General features: G+C 45.0%; 2 protein-coding genes across 6 annotated transcripts in view; one reads left to right on the top strand and one right to left on the bottom strand.

The window, feature by feature from the left end:
- TMEM266 (transmembrane protein 266) overlaps positions 1-16,554 on the top strand; it is a 127,298-nt gene extending 110,744 nt beyond the window's left edge. For all 4 annotated transcript variants that reach the window (XM_050967009.1, XM_050967010.1, XM_050967011.1 and 1 more), the window contains 2 exons: positions 14,208-14,270; positions 15,353-16,554. In XM_050967009.1, the coding sequence (XP_050822966.1) occupies positions 14,208-14,270; positions 15,353-15,963 (674 nt within the window). In that variant the 3' untranslated portion in view covers positions 15,964-16,554. The remainder of the gene's footprint in view (positions 1-14,207; positions 14,271-15,352) is intronic.
- LOC127057887 (uncharacterized) lies at positions 1,785-5,617 on the bottom strand. 2 transcript variants are annotated; one of them, XM_050967106.1, is made up of 3 exons: positions 5,227-5,617; positions 3,066-4,743; positions 1,785-2,302 (listed from the first exon to the last, which is right to left on the bottom strand). In XM_050967106.1, exons 2-3 carry the CDS (start codon positions 3,271-3,273, stop codon positions 1,806-1,808), a joined length of 705 nt encoding a protein of 234 aa, XP_050823063.1. In that variant the 5' UTR covers positions 3,274-4,743; positions 5,227-5,617; the 3' UTR covers positions 1,785-1,805. The 2 variants fall into 2 exon arrangements, with proteins under 2 accessions (XP_050823063.1, XP_050823064.1); XM_050967107.1 differs by having other exon boundaries at positions 1,785-2,299.
- Positions 16,555-19,260: the final 2,706 nt, after the last annotated feature.

Genomic DNA, 19,260 nt, shown 5'->3' with positions numbered 1-19,260 from the left:
ATTTGTTTTGTATTCATTTGCTTCCTCCTGCCCTCCGTGAAATCAACGGCCTGCTAAACCCAGGATTTTGAATTCCATCCTTGACGGGGCCATTCTGTGTGACAGTTGTTTGCGTTTCTCCTTGATGCAAAACCACCCCCTTTGTGGACTGTAATTCCCTGTAAGCCATATCGTCAGTCGCCTCTCCCTCCGTCAGAGCAGACAATCATTTCGCACCTTTTTTCAGCCCAGACGCCATAGCACTGGGATCATGGAGCCTGCTTAGATCACCGCGGCAATTATGAGCACTGTAAACACCAGGCGCAGTATCCTGGAGTATGTGCAGAACCAGAACCTGCCAAAGAAAAACCAGGTGAAGAGGCGACGGCAGTGCGCTGACAAGACTGATGAGGACATAGACATGGACATAGACTTCTCGCAAAGTATGGGCCCCAGCAGTGTGCACATCATGGTGTTAATGGGGCAGGTTCATGCTGTGGAACTCCAATTCTGGGCCCGGGAAACAAGCACAGACTGGTGAGACCGCATAGTGTTGCAGGTCTGGGACGATTCCCAGTGACTGTGAAACTTTTGCATGTGTAAGGGCACTTTCATGGAACTTTGTAACTTGCTTTCCCCTGCCCTGAAGCACCAGAATACCAAGATGAGAGCAGTCCTCACAGTTGAGAAGCGAGTGGCGATAGCCCTGTGGAAGCTTGCAACGCCAGACAGCTACCGGTCAGTCGGGCATCATTTTGGAGTGGGCAAATCTACTGTGGGGGCTGCTGTGATCCAAGTAGCCCACGCAATAAAAGATCTGCTGATATCAGGGGTAGTGACTCTGGGAAATGTGCAGGTCATAGTCAATGGGTTTGCTGCAATGGGATTCCCTAACTATGGTGGGGCAATAGACGGAACCCATATCCCTATCTTGGCACCGGAGCACCAAGCCAGCGAGTACATAAACTGAAAGGGGTACTTTTCAATGCTGCTGCAAGCACTGGTGGATCACAAGGGACGTTTCACCAACATCAACGTGGGATGGCCGGGAAAGGTACATGACGCTTGCGTCTTCAGGAACTCTGGTCTGTTTCAAAAGCTGCAGGAAGGGACTTTCTTCCCAGACCAGAAAATAATCACTGGGGATGTTCAAATGCCTACAGTTATTCTTGGGGACCCAGCCTACCCCTTAATGCCATGGCTTATGAAGCCATACACAGGCAGCATGGACAGTAGTCAGGAGCTGTTCAACTATAGGCTGAGCAAGTGCAGAATGGTGGTAGAATGTGCATTTGGACATTTAAAAGCGTGCTGTCGCAGTTTACTGACTCGGATAGACCTCAGCGAAACCAGTATTCCCATTGTTATTACTGTTTGTTGTGCGCTCCACAATATCTGTGAGAGTAAGGGGGAGACATTTATGGTGGAGTGAGAGGTTGAGGCAAATCACCTGGCCACTGCTTATGCGCAGCCAGACACCAGGGCGATTAGAAGAGCACAGCAGGACGCGCTGTGCATCAGAGAATCCTTGAAAACCAGTTTCATGACTGGCCAGGCTACGGTGTGAAAGTTCTGTTTGTTTCTCTGTGATGAACACACCCCCCCTTGGTTCACTCCACTTCCCTGTAAGCTGAACACCCTCTCCTCCCCCCTTCGATCACCGCTTGCAGAGGCAATAAAGTCATTGTTGCTTCACATTCATGCATTCTTTAATAATTCATCACACAAATAGGAGGATAACTGCCAAGGTAGCCTGGGAGGGGTAGGGGCGGAGGGAAGTGCAGGCTGGGGTGGGGGAGGAGGGAAGGACAAGGCCATGCTGCACTTTAAAACTTAAACTTAAAAACTTTAAAACTTATTTGAAGGCCAGCCTTCTGTTGCTTGGGCAATCCTCTGGGGTGGAGTGGCTGGGTGGCCGGAGGCCCTCCCCACCGCGTTCTTGGGCGTCTGGGTGAGGAGGCTATGGAACTTGGGGAGGAGGGCAGTTGGTTACACAGGTGCTGTAGTGGTGGTCTGTGCTCCTGCTGCCTTTCCTGCAGCTCAACCATACGCTGGAGCATATCAGTTTGATGTTCCAGCAGCCAGAGCATCAACTCTTGCCTTCTGTCAGCAAGCTGAGGCCACCTATCCTCTTCAGCCCGCCAGCTCTCCTCGTGTTCCTGTTGTGTTTTCCTGCACTCTGACATCGTCTGCCTCCATGCATTCTGATGTGCTCTGTCAGTGTGGGAGGACAGCAGTAGCTCTGAGAACATCTCATCCTGAGTGCGTTTTTTTCGCCTTCTAATCTTCACTAGCCTCTTCGAAGGCGAAACATTTGCAGCTGCTGGGGGAAAAAGGAGATTGGTGGTGAAAAAGACACATTTTAGAGAACTATAGGATCACTCTTTCCATTAAACCTTGCTGTTCACATTACACAGCACATGTGCTTTCATGACAAGGTAGCATTTTGCCTCTTATATTGAGGGGCTGCTGGTGTGGTGTGAGAGATCACTCATGCAGTGCCAGGCAACAGAATTCGGCTTGCAGGCAGCCATGGTAAGCCACAGTCTTTTGGCTTCTTTAACTTTCATAACATGTGGGAATGGTTTCAAACAGCAGAGCCCTCATTTCCCATACCAAGCGGCCGTTGGGTTGGCCATTTAAAATGGGTTTGCAATTTAAAAGGAGGGGCTGCGGTTTGTAGGTTAGCGTGCAGCACAAACCCAAATACCCCCGTCCCCGGCCACGCTATTCTCTGGGATGATCACTTCACCCCTCCCCCCACCGCTTGGCTAACAGTGGGGAACATTTCTGTTCAGCCACAGGCAAACAGCCCAGCAGGAGCAGGCACCTCTGAATGTCCCCTTAATAAAAGCACCCTGTTTCAGCCAGGTGACCATGAATGATATCACTCTCCTGAGGATAACATAGAGAGAGATAAGGAATGGATGTTGTCTGAATGCCAGCAAACACCAGGATTTCCGCTCCATCCCCATACGTTAACAGACTTTTTGCAGTAGCTGTACTGGCTGTGAATGTCAGGGCAGATTAATCATTAAACACACTTGCCTTTAAGCCATGTGTAAAATTTACAAAGGTACACTCACCAGAGGTCCCTTCTCCGCCTACAGGGTCTGTGAGCATGCCTTGGGTGGGTTTGGGGGGTACTGGCTCCAGGTCCAGGGTGAGAAACATACCTTTGGCTGTTGGGAAAACCGGTTTCTCTGCTTCCTTGCTGTGAACTATCTTCAGTGTCTTCATCGTCATCATCCTCCTCATCCCCAAAACCCGCTTCCTTGTTGCGTGATTCTCCATTGACGGAGTCAAAGCACAGGGTTGGGGTAGTGGTGGCTGCAACACCTAGCACGACATGCAGCTCAGCGTAGAAGCGGCACATCTGTGGCTCTGCCCCAGACCTTCCATTTGCCTCTCTGGTTTTGTGGTAGGCTTGTCTTAGCTCCTTAATTTTCACGCGGCACTGTTATGCATCCCTATTATGGCCTCTGTCCTTCATGTCCTTTGAGACTTTTTCTAATGTTCTGGCATTTCGTTTATTGGAACGGAGTTCAGCTAGCATGGATTCGTCTCCCCATATGGCGAGCAGATCCCATACCTCCCTTTTGGTCCATGCTGGAGCTCTTTTGCAATCCTGGGACTCCATCATGGTTACCTCTGCTGATGAGATCTGCGCTCACCTGCACCTTGCCACGCTGGCCAAACAGGAAATGAGATTCAAAAGTTCATGGGCCTTTTCCTGCCTACCTGGCCAATGCATCTGAGTTGAGAGCGCTGTCCAGAGTGGTCACAATGGAGCACTCTGGGATAGCTCCCGGAGGCCAATACCGTCAAATTGCATGCACGCTACGCCAATTCAACCCGGCAAAGCCGATTTCAGCGCTAATCCCCTTGTCGGAGGTTGAGTAAAGAAATTGATTTAAAGAGCCCTTAAAGTAAAAAAAAAGGGCTTTGTCGTATGTACGGGTCCAGGCTTAAATCAAGGTAACGCTGCTAAATTCGACCTAAAGTCGTAGTGTAGACCAGGCCTTAGTTGGATTCAATACTAGTCTTCACTTCCTGTCCTGAATTGTGCAGTTCTGCTGTGCATTGTTACACAGCTGCCTCATTCCATCTAGTGGCCGCATTTCACTGGCAGTTGAAGTGATTCCTTGTATCTATTTTTGTCAGGGTCAGCATTAATTTACACCCTAATTCATTGAGCAGTGTCTTGCCATAGACAGCAGTCTATCCTACTTTCTTCTTTCCAGGGCCTGTCTTTCTCCTTGCTATGCACCACAGTTTCCAATCCACTGAGAAATGTGAAATCATCTTCACTTCCTGAATGTGCAGATAAATTGGGGTTCCTATGGGTAAGAGAGATCCTGATTCCATGGCTTTTATTAACAGCGCTGTTGCTTGCAGTCCAAATCTAAAAATTTAACAAGCTCCATCCCAGTGTAGAAATGTTTTGATTCCTCTAGGCATATCAAACAAAAAAGGAGAGCCAAGTGGGACTGTAAGCATAACTATTGGAGTCCAGTGTCTGAACCATGTTTCCAAGGTCACCATCTCCAATATGTGAGAGGAAAACTTATATTTTTTCTTGCTTCTCCAATCCATCAGCTTAGGCTGTGGAATAAGATTGGCTTTATGGAAGAGACTGTGGAGGCCACATAATTGTATCTCATAAAGATCCAAGCTATCTGTAGGAAAAGATAAAATAGTCTTATCTCCTGGATCCTGGAAATTGTGAGTTCTCCATGGAATGAAATCAAAAGAAAATTCCACCTGTGAAGAGGAGACAGAGGATGAATCTGAAAGGTGAATTGATACTTAAGAGAATCAATATAGAATTTGAGAGAAGAGAACTATATAGTATTTTAGATTATACAGACAATCTGCCCTCTCCCAAAAGCTGTTCTCTCCTCCTTGTATACACTGACATCCTTCCTACAGTCAGCTGTTGTTTTAGTTCAATTGAATGTGCTAAAGGACAGGGACATTTTTATCTGATTTTTAAATCAACATGATCTGCCTTTGTGGTGCTATATTATATTGCATAAATAATATGTTTTTTTTCTTCTTCTAATAGTGTCCCTATGGGTGCTCCACTGTAGGTGTGTTTGCATCCCTGCACTGCTGATCAGAGAACTTTGGTAGCAGTGTCCGTTGGGCCTGCACCTGTGCTGCTTCTCCTCATGCTGTGCCACGAGGCTAGCCAGATAGAACCATTCCACAGCTATTGTAGTGAGATGGGCATCGTAGCTCCACCTCTTGGGATTCCTGAAGGAGATGCAGACTATGGTGGAGGACTTCCCCTTTGAGGGTGTGAACCTCGTTGCCGAGAAGACTGACACCTCTCTCCCCTCAAAGGATTCCAGGGCCACTCTCAGGTCACTGGGAATCTACACATTGGGGCAAAAGAGACATTTTAGCTATCAGTACCAACAAAGGCCTTATTCGTCCCAATTCCCATCACAACGGAACTATGAGCCCCAGAGGAAAAAGGAAAAGTTCTCCAAGTGAAAGCCTTTGGGCTCCCAGTCCTCGACCCAAACGCCTGCCCCTAAACACCACTTTTGATGGGCAGGTTGAGGCACCATGAGACCACTCCCCACTATTATCTGTGACCATGCACCCATTTGGCGACCTGTGTTCTGCAGTGTCTGGGAGCAGATAACCTCAGACAGATAGGTCCTAGAGATCATCAGATCCAACTATTCCATCTACTTCACCACTCTACCCCCTCCAAACACTCTTCCCCATCCCTCTTCAGGGACCCTTCTACTACAGTGGGAGATAGATCACCTCCTGCAGATAAGAGCCTTAGAACCTGTATCTCAACATCTACCAGGAAAGGCTTCTATTCTCGCTACTTCCTAATATTCAAAAGGAAGGGAGGTTGGAGACCCATCCTGGACCTCAGAGTTCTCAACAAGTTCATCAAAGCTCAGAAGTTCCAGATGGTCGCCTTATCAACGATCATTCCGTCACTGAAACAGAGAGACTGGTTTTTGGCCCTCGACCTACAAGATGCCTACTTTCACATTTCAGTGCTACCGGCTCACAGATGTCTCCTTGGATTCACACTGGGGCACAATTATTACCAATACAAAGTCCTTCCCTTGGAACTTTCATTGGCCCCAAGAGTATTTTCCAAAGTTCTCTCAGTGATGGCCACCCATCTATGATCACAAGGGATAATGATCTACCCTTACCTGGACGATTGTCTCCTCAGAGCCCGGTCACTTCAGGAGGCTCTTTGAGCCACCAACAACATGATATGCTTGTTCATGGGCCTGCAGATCAATTTCCAGAGGTCGACCCTCACACCAGTTCAATGCCTGGAATTCATAGGGGCCAACCTAGATACACTACAGACCAAAGTCTTCCTACATCAGGACAGGTTTCTATCCCTGATATCACTTATAGACACTGCTCAATGCAGCCCTCAAGTGCCAGCCAGAATCTGCCTCCAGTTCCTGGAGCATATGGCAGCTGGCATGGCGGTAATTCCACCTGCCAAACTTCACATGCAATGCCTACAGCCATGGTTCAGCTCAGTTTACAGAGTGAACAGGGACAATCTGGACAAACCCCTGTCACTGCCCACCTGGATCAGGAACTCCTGGACTGGTGGAAGAATCTGGCCAATGCATGCAAAGGGATCCCCTTTTCTCAGGCACCACCTTTGTCACTCCTTACCACCAACACATCCCTCATAGGATGGGGCCTGCATTTAAACAGCTTCACAGCTCAAAGCAAATGGCCACCTGCAAAGATATCCTTGCATATCAATCTCCTTGAGTTGAGAGCAGTCAGGAACACCTATGCCCATTTCCTCCTGCTGATAACAGGATCACATATAAAGATCCTAACAGATAACATAGCCTGCATGTATTATATCAACCATCAGGGGGAAGCCAGATCACCCTCTCTTTGCACTGAGGCAATGAAATTGTGTAATCTCTCACAATGTTACCTTATCCGTGGCTTACCTCCCAGACACACAAAACATGATAGCGGACAAACGCAGTCACACATTCCCGCACAACCACAAGTGGGAGATGCACCCGTCAGTACTTCACAACTTATTCATGCAGTGGGGAACATCATCCACAGATCTGTTCACCACTTACCAGAACAAGAAGTGTCCACGATACTATTCCAGGGCAGGGGTCGGTCAGCACTCTCTGGGTGATGCCCTCCTCCTCCCATGGGACAAAGACGTTTTTTACTCCTTCTCTCTGTTTCCTCTTCTGCTGAAAGTCTTGCTGAAGATAAAGAGGGACAGCTCTCATATAATTCTGATTGCTCCCACGAGGCCAAAACAGGCCTGGTACCCTTACCTGAAGCAGCTCACAATGTTCACCTGCAGAAATGGTCCAAGTTTCAGGTTTGGTGCACATCCCACCAGATCTCTCCAGTATCAGCAACTCTTCCACATGTTCTGGAATATACCCTGACCCTTAAAAAATCGAGGTTATCCCTGAGCTCTCTCAGGGTCCACCTAGTAGCTATTACAGCATTTCACCAAACCATAGAAGGGTACTCAGTACTCTTGCACCCAACCACTAAAAGTTTTGTTGAGAATTACAAACCTCTTCCCTCAACCTCGACTTCATACCCCCTCGTGGGATCTAAACCTAGTGTTGAAAGAGCTGACTAGGCCCCCCTTCGAACCTACGCCACCTGTTCACTAGCACACTGATCGATGAAAACGGTCTTTCTGGTTGCAGTTACCTCAGTTAGAATAGAGGAAATAGCAGCTTTGATGGTGCATCACCCATACACAGTATTCTTCTCTGACAAGCTTACACTTAGGCCACATTCAAGGTTCATGCCTAAAGTGACCTCCTTGTTTCACATGAATCAGTCTATTCACCTTCCCGCCTCCTCCCTCAAGCCTCACTGAGACAATAGGGAAGCCATACTGCATATCCTTGATGTCAGGAGAGCCTGTGCATTCTACCTCAATAGGACAAAGGCCTTCAGGAAGTCCCCTAGACTATTTCTTTCTATGGCGGAAAGATCTAAGGGCTCAGCAACATCAACCCAAAGACTCTCCAAGTGGGTCTCTAATTGCATGAGACGGTGCTGCCAAATTCATAACATGATCCCTCCAGAGTCGGTCCGTAAACATTCCACTATATCCATCCCCTGCTCTGTCGCCTTCCTCAAGGATGTCCCCATCTCTGAGATCTGCAGAGCAGCGACATGGGCATCAGTTCACACCTTCGCAGAACATTATGCAATCAGCAGGGACTCTGCCTCAGATGCCATCTTTAGCTCTGTCGTCTGTGACTAACCCATCCCCAAAGTCCCAGTCCTCCAAGGAGGGTACTGTTCGGGAGTCACCTACAGTGGAGCACCCATAGGGGGACACATCTTTGAAGAACCATTATTACTCCATAAGGTAACTTCTTTTATACACACATAACATTCAGAGGTTTCCAACTTTTAATTTTTTTTTTAAATCCATGAGTACAACGGTATGGAAGTTAACAATGAATAATAACACTTGGCATAACTTGAGTTTATTGTAACCTATTGCTTCTAAAGCATTTGGGATTCCCATATGATTAAAAACCAGTTTGTTAATTGCCAGTTTGCTTCAATATAATCATTCAATGCTTGCTTCATGCCTAGTATGCATATGCTCATGTTGCTCTGCCATAGTATTTTATTGCAAAGGTTGCACAAGCTAAAAGGCTGGGTAATTTTATGCTCACTAACAACATTTTTAGCAATGTAAATGGAGATAATAAAGCCAATCTCACACTCCACAGTATAGACTGTTTATCTGCTGTGTTGGATAAAGAATGTTTCCCTCCACATACAGCACTGCACAGTTAGCTAAGTGAATTATAAGAAGCTTCCTTTGGCATATCAGATATTGGCCACTGCCCAGGTCAAGATGCTGGATTAGTTGGACTAGTGGTATCCAAGTCAGTATGGCAAATTTTATGTTGATTTGTTTGAAAACTATCCATTCACGCATCATAAATGTTATGTTGATTGATATACAAATTCTTAGATTGAAACATACATGAAATCTGGAAGGAGTTCTGATGTCCAATATGAGTTTTGACATATGGAACCAAAAGCAGACAAGCAACTGTTTATTTCAGGCTGGGTTATGTCGCCTTTTTCATTTCTCTTTCCAGAATATTTCTTAAGTCATCTCTGAATTAGAGTCATATGTTGTTCAAGGATCACAAGAGATTTCTGTAACATACAGAAAATCTAGTGAGATCTTTAAATTGATCAAGGCTGTAATATCTGCACCCCCTGATGCTCGCCCCAGAAAGTTATGTATACACCTGAAAAATGCATGCTAGATCTATAAAGTGTACATATACTAGCTTTGAAGGTTGTGGCATTTATAGTATAAATTATGAATGATTGAAATGAAGTGTATTTTAAGAGCTGATAGCTGAAAAGCAATGCAATGTACTCCTAATCCAGTAGCATTGCCTTGAGCTACTATGAGGCCTCTTTTTAAACTCAGACATTAGCACAAAGCACACCTCTGACTGCAGGCATTTAAAGATCAACAGGGGCCAAAAAAGCTTTTAAGATCCAGTGAAACCAGGAAAACAACCATGTTCCCTTTCAGTGTCAAGTTAGATTGCCATCTTATGAGTGCAGCTATTTCAGGTACAGAGTGCTTAGTGGTTTGGGTCTTGTTGTGTGGAGAAAGTGTTCCATGGAAAACATCTGTTTCTTTCACCTGCAAACCACAATGTGCTGTGAAAAGGCAGGACTGTAGCCACAGAGACCCAAGGGGATGTGGGAAATCTGGCTCATAGGGATGAGCATGATTTTCTGAAACATGGTATCAAAAAGAACACTTAAAAGGAGAGGATGCTTTTAAAGCATGTGATACACCGCAAATTGGATAGATCAGATAGCTTTTAAGCTTGAAGTTCTTACTGTATGCTCTCATTATGTTCATAATGGGAATCGTTCAGTTCTGCTCAAAATTGTGATAAAATATGTGTATATTTTGCAGTTACTGTAAAATTCTCATTGTTTTACCATAAGAGAATTCATTCTTGGAGGGAAAAAAAATCAATTGACAGTCAGCTACTGTACAGAAAACAGAACCTCTTTAGTGACTATAAAATCCGCAGTACAGCTGGTGTTTTTCTGTTAGTGCTCTCATTACATATTTTTCAGTCTAAAATCAGATGCAGATTTCATATGTGTTGTTACATACGATGATCAGATCCTCTGCTGGTGTCAGTCATCAGAGTTCAGTCGAAGTCAACAGAGAACTTGCACCCCCTGATGATTGGCCCTTAATTCGTTCTGAAAATAATTATCATTGCAGAAATAAGGGACGAGAACTTCAGCTAGTGTAAATCAGCATTACTCCATTGGCTTAATGGAGCACTGTGAATTTACTCCAGCTCAGGATCTAGCCCAACGACCCTTACCATTTGGGACTGTTGTTCGATATCCCAAGCATTTCAGGCATTGTGCTGTTTTGAGGTGTAACTTCCATTGGTTTGATAAATTCTGGAACAGTCTCATGTTCTTTTGATTTATCAGGTGAATCAGTGTGGCATAGTGTAGTTTCTTTCCCCCACCTAAATTCCCTGTTCTGTTTATAGGAACTTACTGGGTATAGGTTAGCATTTCTATTAGTTAACTCTGTATCAGAGCCAACAAGCTGAACATCAGAGTGAGGGAAAAGAGGCCAGAAACAGACTGAAGCTTCCAGAGAGAAAGATGAAAAATCATCAAAATGGAGTGTGACGGCAGAACAGGTTTACAAAAAAAATTACAAGTGAAAGAAAGAGATCCCCAGAACCACCTGGTTAGCATCCCAGAATACTGAGAAAGGGATTGAATTAAATACTAATACCCCTAAGCCAGAGCTGAGACTTTCAAGTCAAATCCCCAATGCTAGAGAAGCTTCTAGAAGTATTGATCACTCACAGATTAAGGGAACAGCTGCAGATTGGTAAGAAATGGTCAGCATGGATTCATAAGTGGGAGGTCATGATTAACAGAGAAGCAACACAAGACAAGAGTATCACTGCTGTTCCAAAACCATAGCGAATCATCCCCTTCATAAAGAATAATCAGGTAGAAGGAGATTGCTCAGTAGTGTAACTTCAGACATCAGATTTAGAATATTTATATTCCTTGGTATAAAAGGCTCAGAAGCCAGCAGAATTGATATAAACGTTTGTCCTTTCAAAGCGGATCGTATGAGTGTGTGGGTCAAGTCTTATCCGCTCTGTGTGGACATTAAAAATCCCCTGGCATGTTTTATAGGTGTAAGGAGTTGCCATGGTTAAAATGTAACCTCTTCCCCTGTTTTTGTTCTGTCAGCTGAGTGCTGCCCTCTGCCCCAAAAGTGGCTACATTTCAGTGTCACAGTAAGTATATGGCTTGCTTACCATTTCAGGAGCTGCAGGTGACTAGCTCCTGTGAAAATAAGGTGGTTTATTTAGGTGGCTAAATGAAAATTTAGGTGCCTAACCTGCATTATAGGTGACCCCAAAGCTACATCGTTCATCCATGGTATAACCCCACTGAAGTAAGCAGAGCTGCTCCCTAGAAGAATGAGTCCTCTATAGTCTAGACATTCTGAACGGTAATGTGACAAAACTGTAGAAGAAGGAAACACCCTTAATAATACATAATTCCTTGGATTTATTTTGCTGTGTTAACTGACTCCTTTTTTCAGCCATATATCAATGCACAGGAGTAACTATTCCCTAGCACAGTGTTTCCCAAACTTGGGACACCACTTGTGTAGGGAAAGCCCCTGGCGGGCCGGACCGGTTTGTTTACCTGCCCCGTATGCAGGTCTGACCGATCGCGGCTCCCACTGGATGCGGATCACTGCTCCAGGCCAATGGGAGCTGCTGGAATCAGCGTGGGCTGAGGGACATACTGGCCGCCGCTTCCAGCAGCTCCCATTGGCCGGGAGCAGTGATCTGTGTCCAGTGGGAGCCGCGATCGGCCGGACCTGCGTACGGGGCAGGAAAACAAACCGGCCCGGCCTGCCAGGGGCTTTCCCTACACAAGTGGTGTCCCAAGTTTAGGGGACACTGCCCTAGCATATTTCCTTGTATCCTTAATAAATCTGTGTTAATGGCGTTCATAGAATGTCAGGGTTGGAAGGGCCCTCACGAGGTCATTTAGTCCAACCCCCTGCTCAAAGCAGGGCCAATCTCCAGACAGATTTTTACCCCAGTTCCCTAAATGCCCCCCTCAAGGATTGAACTCACAACATGGGGTTTAGCTGGTCAATGCTCAAACCACTGAGCTATCCCTCCCCCCATTCATTTCATCTGACTTGGTAGAATACCTACAGGTTTTATTTTTTGTTTAATCTTACAGGGAAGGATGATTTTTGTCTCTAAAACACAGGACTTGGAGCCAGGAGATATGTGTTCTACCGCTGCTGCTGCCTGTGTGACTTTGGGCAAACTTGTCTTGGTTTCTCCAGTCTATAAACGGGGGATAATAATATGCAGCTATTCCCCAGGGGTGCTGTGCTGCTGTGCTTGTTGCTGTTTGTAATGCACTTTGAGATCCTTGAATGCAGATCTATAGTACACCTCTACCCCGATGTAACGCGACCCGATATAACACAAATTCAGATATAACGCGGTAAAGCAGTGCTCTGGGGGGCGGGACTGCGCACTTCGGTGGATCAGCATGTCAGTGTGTCTGGCTCCGACATGCTGCTCTGAGCGGCATGTTACGGGTGGGAGGCGGGCAGGAGGTGGGTGGGCAAGCGGGGTGAGGAGGCGAATGGGGAGGTGAGCAGCAGACAGGAGGGCGGTGAAGAGGCAGGCAGGCGGGAAGACAGCAAGCAGGAGAGTGGCAGACAGATGGTGAGGAGACTAGCAGTCAGGCAGGCAGGCAGGCGGGTGGGTAGGTGAAGTGAGGAGGCAAGCAGCGGCCAAGCGGTGGGAGCGCTGGGCTGACGGTGAGAAGACTAGTGGGGGGCTGATTTGTCCCAGGCCCTGCACCCCTCTAGAGACGGCTCCGACACACTGCTCTGAGCAGCATGTTAAGGGTGGGAGGCGGACAGGAGGTGGGTGGGCAAGCGGGGTGAGGAGGCGAATGGGGAGGTGAGCAGCAGGCAGGAGGAGGATGAGAAGGCAGGCGGGCAGGAAGACAGCAAGCAGGAGAGTGGCGGGCGGGCACACGCAGGGAGGTGCGCCGGACAGACGGTGAGGAGACTAGGGGAGGCGAGCAGTGGGCAGGCGGGCAGGTAGGTGGGGTGAGGAGGCAAGAAGCAGCCAAGCAGTCGGGAGCACTGAGGTGACGGTGAGAAGACTAGCGGAGAGGCTGATTTGTCCCAGGCCCTGCACCCCTCTAGAGACGGCTCCGACACTGCTCTGAGCGTCGTGTTAAGGGTGCCAGGCCAGGGCCGAGGGGTTGGGTAAGGGGCAGAGGGTCTTGGGGGGCGGTCAGGGGACAAGGAGCCTTCCCTACCCAATATAATGCAGTTTCACCTATAATGCAGTAAGATTTTTTGGCTCCCAAGGACTGCATTGTATTGGGGTAGAGGTGTAGTGCAAACCACAGTTTTATAGATTACACTTTCAGAGTAATTACAGTGGCTTTGGATGTAAGCCTTTTGAGTAAGGAGATGATTAGCAGCACACAGACAATAGGGACTATACCTTATAGAGTTAAACATCCAAACAACTTAGGATCCCTGGAGAGTTAAGCTCCCAACTGAATATGATTGTCACTTTAAATCAATAACCATTGATTGCAAAGAGTGGCATTAATTCTACTGTGTGCTGAGAGAAATGTCCCAATCTGTCTCATTTTAAGTGAAGGGGTTGCCATTCTTCATTTCAGAAGGCTTGAATTAGGTTAATAACAGTTTTAGAATTTGGATCAGGAAATTTGTGTTTTGTTTTTCTAGAACCCCTTCACAGAAGTCTTCCATTTGCTACTATATAAAGAAACTTTAAAAGTGCTCAGTGAGGAACTGGACCCAAAATCCTTATCCAGGCCAAACTCCCATTTACCTTTAGTGCCCGAGTCAGGGCTGCAAGATCAGGCTTGTTGTGAGACTGCTTCCAAATACACCATTGCCTATCTAAAAGCAGCTTATAACCTCACAATGTGTGTCATCAAAGACTCAATGAATGGGGCTAAGGTAAATGATGCAGGAGAGTGTTGCATAGTATGGTATTTCAGTCACATGGATTAGAAAAAATAAATAAATGGCTTTCTAATAGCATTCCCTCTTACTCTTCCAGAGGCCATGGTCAAGGATGATATGAACAACTACATCAGTCAATATTACAATGAGCCCAGCAGTGGTGAGTTTTCTTTAAAGATTTAGATTTAAACTGAATTTCAGAGTATCAGACATGTGTAACTGCTGTATTGCACTGAATGACATAGAACAAGCAAGACTGAGCAATTAAGTAGATCAACCTGGGAAATTAAACCAATCTCTAAACCTATCGTGTTTTCCATTAAAATTTATATCAAGGTGATAATCTCTAAAGGATAAGGGACCTGATCTTGCTCCCACTGAAGTCAACCATAATGGTTTCAAGATCCAGGTGTGCATTTTTCCTAGAGTAAGTTATCCAGTCAATAGAGTGGTTCAAATGGCCATGGAAAAGAAACCTAGGGAGGAAATAAATGAATAGAAAATCAATTGGAAGTTAACTTAGACAAACCCCTTGCTGGGAACCTTTTAGAAAGGTTAAACTGAATGAATGAAGGCTAAGAAAACTCAGTGCCAGACAACATTGACTTGTGAGCAGTAGCACTGCATCATACTTCAAATGGATTTCTTTACTTTGAGCTGAATTGTAGCCACTAAAGGGTCATAAGATATCATTTTGCACTGCACTGAACGGCTTTCATACACGAATACCCAGTAGCTTGGATTTTAAAAGGTATGCAATAAAGCAAATAGTCAAAGCAATTCACTTGACTCTCTGCAAATTTGGTTAACAAAAATACCACTGCTTATGTGGCATTTTTATGTTCCACTTAAAAAAAATTTACTCCCAAATGTGTTTAAAAATAATCAGGAGTATATCAGCTAATATACACCTTCTTGTGTCCGTGTGACCACAGATTCCATTATGGGACATTTGCAAATATAGCATTTTTTGGATACACAAATTTAAACTGCAAGCTCTTTGGGGCAGGGGCTGTCTCTTTTTGTTCTGTGTTTGTACATCACCCAGCACAATGGGGTCCTGTTTTATTACCAGGGCTCCTAGGAACTATGGAAAATCCAAATAAAATAATTACATTTCTATGAATGAAAACTATATCCACTTACCAACTAATTTTATGTGAAAATATGCTGTTGAGACTATCGTCACACATTTCAGAGGCAGGCCGTTTTCAATTGACATTTCTATTATTTTACTTACAGACAGCGGAGTTCCTGAAGCTGGTATTTGTGTCATTACCACAACAGCCATTGACGTGCACCACCCCAACATATCTTCTGACCTGTTCACAGTGGAAGTGCCCATGAAGATAGGAAGTAATGGAACTTCTGCTAGTGTCACATCAGGAAGCGCCTCCAGATCTACAGACAGCTCTGTAACCAGAGCCCAGAGTGACAGCAGCCAAACCTTTGGTTCTTCCACAGACTGCAGTACTACCCGGGAGGAAACCTCTGAATACGGCCCTTTAGACAGGGCTGGGAATGCAAAACATGATCAAATCGATTCTGCAAGGCATAGGGTCAGCAATGCAGTAGTTCAGGAACTGTTATCATCATTGTCAGAGGATTCTTGCTTGACACAAAAAGGCTTAGATCCAGTCAACCTTAAATTGCCTAGTCCAGCAGGGTCCGCCAAAGCCAGTCCTGAGCTAGAACATAGAGTGAACATTTACAACAAGAAGAACCAAGAGAGCTTTGACGTGCTCCAGATTAAGCCAGTTATTCACCTTCAGCAAACTGCCTCGGTGATCAATGAAAAGTACAAATCTTTGGAATCCAAAGAGCAGAAGATTAGTAGGGTCCCAGATTCATAGTTCTCCACAGTGGTAGGAAAAGATGAGACATTCTAGAGCTTTAATGGCACCCTCAGAACAATTACTGGCTGGATATCTTGCTCCTTGTGTGGTTTGAATGAATTGAATATTCATAAAATGCATGATTTCTGAAAGCCAACATGAATCCATGACATTTCTAGCTTCAGACGTCCTCAGGCCAAGCCCTGGATGAAGAGAAAATATTCTGTATTACAAAAATAATGACCTCAAAGATGTACATATTCTTAATCTTGGTTTTGTGAGGTTTTTTTAAAAATACAACAATTTTTATGGAACTCTTAACAGCCTTCTGTCAGGTCAAGCTTCAGCAGGGTATGGTACATGCAGATGTAAACTTCTCCTTCTACGATTTCTTACTGTCCCTTTGTACATGACGACAGCTGTAAACCCCTTTGTACAAATTCTGCAGTTATTTTTGTTCTTCCCAAAATCTTTTTTCAAGGAGCACTTTGGATGATGCAGATTAAAGGGGGAAAGTGTGATCTGTTTTTATTTTAGCATGAGCTCTTTAAAGACAATATTTTGGAAAAGAAAATATCGTTTTCACTTCCAAGTCAACACGAGTGAAAAATGGACATTTTGCAAATTCAATTTTAATTAAAAAAAACAAAGAAAATAGATGTTCATTCAGTGTTTTTATTCATAGATTGAGAGGTAGGCTAGATTCATGAGATTGTTACTGTGACTCTAAATCTTCCATTTTGGAAAATATTTTAATCTCATTTACATTTGACTCAGAGTTTAATGAAGTAGTTCATTGAACTCACGTGACTTTACAGTCACTATTGAAAGTGGACACACTTTTTTTTTATAATCACAAGAATTTTTAAGACAGTTCAGCTACTTAAGACAATTTGAAAGATAACGCTAAAGTTCTCCTCTAACCTGGTAGTACCTAGCGGTAGGTGTGACGCCTTTGGCCCAGATCCTCAGCTATGGCTGAGGAGTGCTCAGTACGACGCAGGAGTTTATGCCAAGGTAGATGGCCAGCTACATGCTCAGCTCATGCCCAGGGATAAGTTAGGAGAGTCAGAAGGCTGCTTGCTGTAACTTGTGCTGCCTGCTAATAGCCTCAAGAGCCCAATATGGAGGCCAGACCTCTTTTCCCCAGCTGCATACCGCCTAAAGGCCACAGGGATAGGGATGGCATAAGGACCAGTACACCAGTTGTATGCCTCTAGCAGTTCCCCCTGCCATGGAGTCATCCTCCCATGGCCAGCTGTTGTTATTTATTATTATTTGCATGCCAAATTTAAGACCTGTTTGCGCCAGTGGTGCAACCCAAAGCAACCACAGTACGGCTCAAAGTATGGGGCATTGAGTTTATTTCTATTTATTTATAGTTGAATTATTTACAATTTACAGAACAGATCCAGTGAAAATCCATGTGCTTTTCTGTCCCTTTTAGATACTGTGCTGGTTGTATGGGAAGGTGTATTGGTCAAATCCACCTTTACAAGTATTAGGGGCCCACCTGTCCTGGCAAAAACAAATATGCAGGTCCTAGGGTTTCAGTGGAAGTTACCCATGCACTATCAGGGACAGTCAGGCCCTAGAAGACTTGCTCATGTGTGAAAATTGGGCATTATCAAAGGAAACGATTGGTTAATATCTTACTTGCTAGACTAGAGCACTTGCAAGTATTTCAGCTGTAGGTTGGGATAAGAACATAGGACCTGCCATTAGCAGGTCAGACCAATGGTACATCAATCCAATAGCCTGTTTCCACCAGTGGCCAGTGCTGGGTGATTCAAAGGAAGGCGTAAAACCTGTACAGTGCACCTAATTGTGTATCACTGTACCACGAAGAGAAAGGAGACTTTCTGACCTCAGCTAGTGATCCGCCTATGTTCCCCTGCTGCTGTTTTTAGTCATAGAAAGTTTTATGAAACTTACTTTTGCATTCATAATATTTTGCATCATGGAGTTGCATTATAAGTGATATCCATGTTCTAGTTTTAATTTGCTGCATCCTAAGTTCGGTGAGTGCCCCCTTATTCTTTTGTTAGATCGCTGTCTATAAAACAAATTCACAAAATGCAACTGTTTCTGCTCACAAGACTAAGTGGGCAGTAAAGGCCATTTTTTCAGGAGTGCTCATCATTCACAACTGGGACCAGGTTTTCAAAAGAGCACAGCTGCTCTGTAGGCACCTGAATGGGAGCTGCTGGGTGATAAGTACCTCTGAAAATGGCCATAAATGGGATCAGTCAAAAAGCTCCCCAACAGAAAAGGCACAACTGCTTTCCTTTTCCTTGCAAGGTAGTCAACTGCAATTTTTTGTGTTTTTAACTGAAGTATGTGATGTCTGGTTTTAATGAAAAGCCACATATTGTCCAACTATTTGCTAAATTGATACATTTCTCCACCATTTAATTCCCCAAACTTGTACCTGCTTCCCTAGGGAATGTTAAAAAAGGAGACATGAGTTTCCATAAAGTTCCCCTTCAACGTTGCCCTACTCTGGATCAATCTACAAATGCCTCTTATATATTTGGACACAAACTGCTTATTCATTTGCATTTTGCTGAGTCTTGTGGTGAGTGGGTGGAATGAGCTTCCAAGTGAAGTGGTTAAGTCAAGTACTAATATATTTAAACAAAAATTGGATGACTGTGTGGAATTTGATAGATTGAAGGGGATCATTAGTTCTGTGCTTGGGAGAAGCTTGGGAGTCCCTGGGACTGGAGGGAATTTTGCATTGATCATTCTTTTTCCACAGATCAGCAATGGATTTTTTGCTTTACATGGGAGCATTTTGCCTTTCAATGACACACCCAGCTTTTAAAAAGTATCCAGTCAAACACTGATGTTGTCAGACTCCTTCCAGGCATGCAGCGTTCCTGGCTGGCGTTTGGTACTGTACAGCTGTGTAACTAGTTTTTAAAAAGCCAAGGCAAACACTTATGCATGAGCTTAACTTTACTACTGAGAATAGTACTAGAGATTTGTTACTAACAGCAGTAAAATTAAGCACATGAGTGTTTGCAGGATCAGGACTGAAGAATTCGTTTTTATCAAATTGAGACGTATGGTAACTCAATCAAATGTGCATAAAACATACTTCTGTAATCCATGCACGCTGTGGGTATTTGTCATTTTCATAGATAAGTGGCCGGTGCTAAATTCCTTCTAAGCTGCGCAGTTTCACAGCAGGCTATAAAGGGCCGCAGCAGCAGGGGCCTGGAGAGGAGAGAGGTAGGGGGTGGGCAGGGACTGGTGAAGGGAGCAAATTGGGGTGTGCAGGGCTGCCGGGGGCCTCTCCTGGCTCAAGGA

Source organism: Gopherus flavomarginatus, chromosome 9, assembly GCF_025201925.1.
Source record: "Gopherus flavomarginatus isolate rGopFla2 chromosome 9, rGopFla2.mat.asm, whole genome shotgun sequence".
Classification (NCBI taxonomy): domain Eukaryota; kingdom Metazoa; phylum Chordata; order Testudines; family Testudinidae; genus Gopherus; species Gopherus flavomarginatus.
The sequence above is the reverse complement of the archived record's forward strand: the minus strand, read 5'-3'. Positions and strand labels throughout refer to the sequence as shown.

What these genes read in the sequence shown, in the direction of transcription:
- LOC127057887 (XM_050967106.1), bottom strand. Translation starts at nt 3,273, where the DNA reads ATGGAGAATCACGCAACAAGGAAGCGGGTTTTGGGGATGAGGAGGATG. An exon ending in AGGCGGAGAAGGGACCTCTG is followed by an intron (nt 2,303 to 3,065) that starts GTGAGTGTACCT and finishes TTTTTCCCCCAG; the next exon opens with CAGCTGCAAATGTTTCGCCT.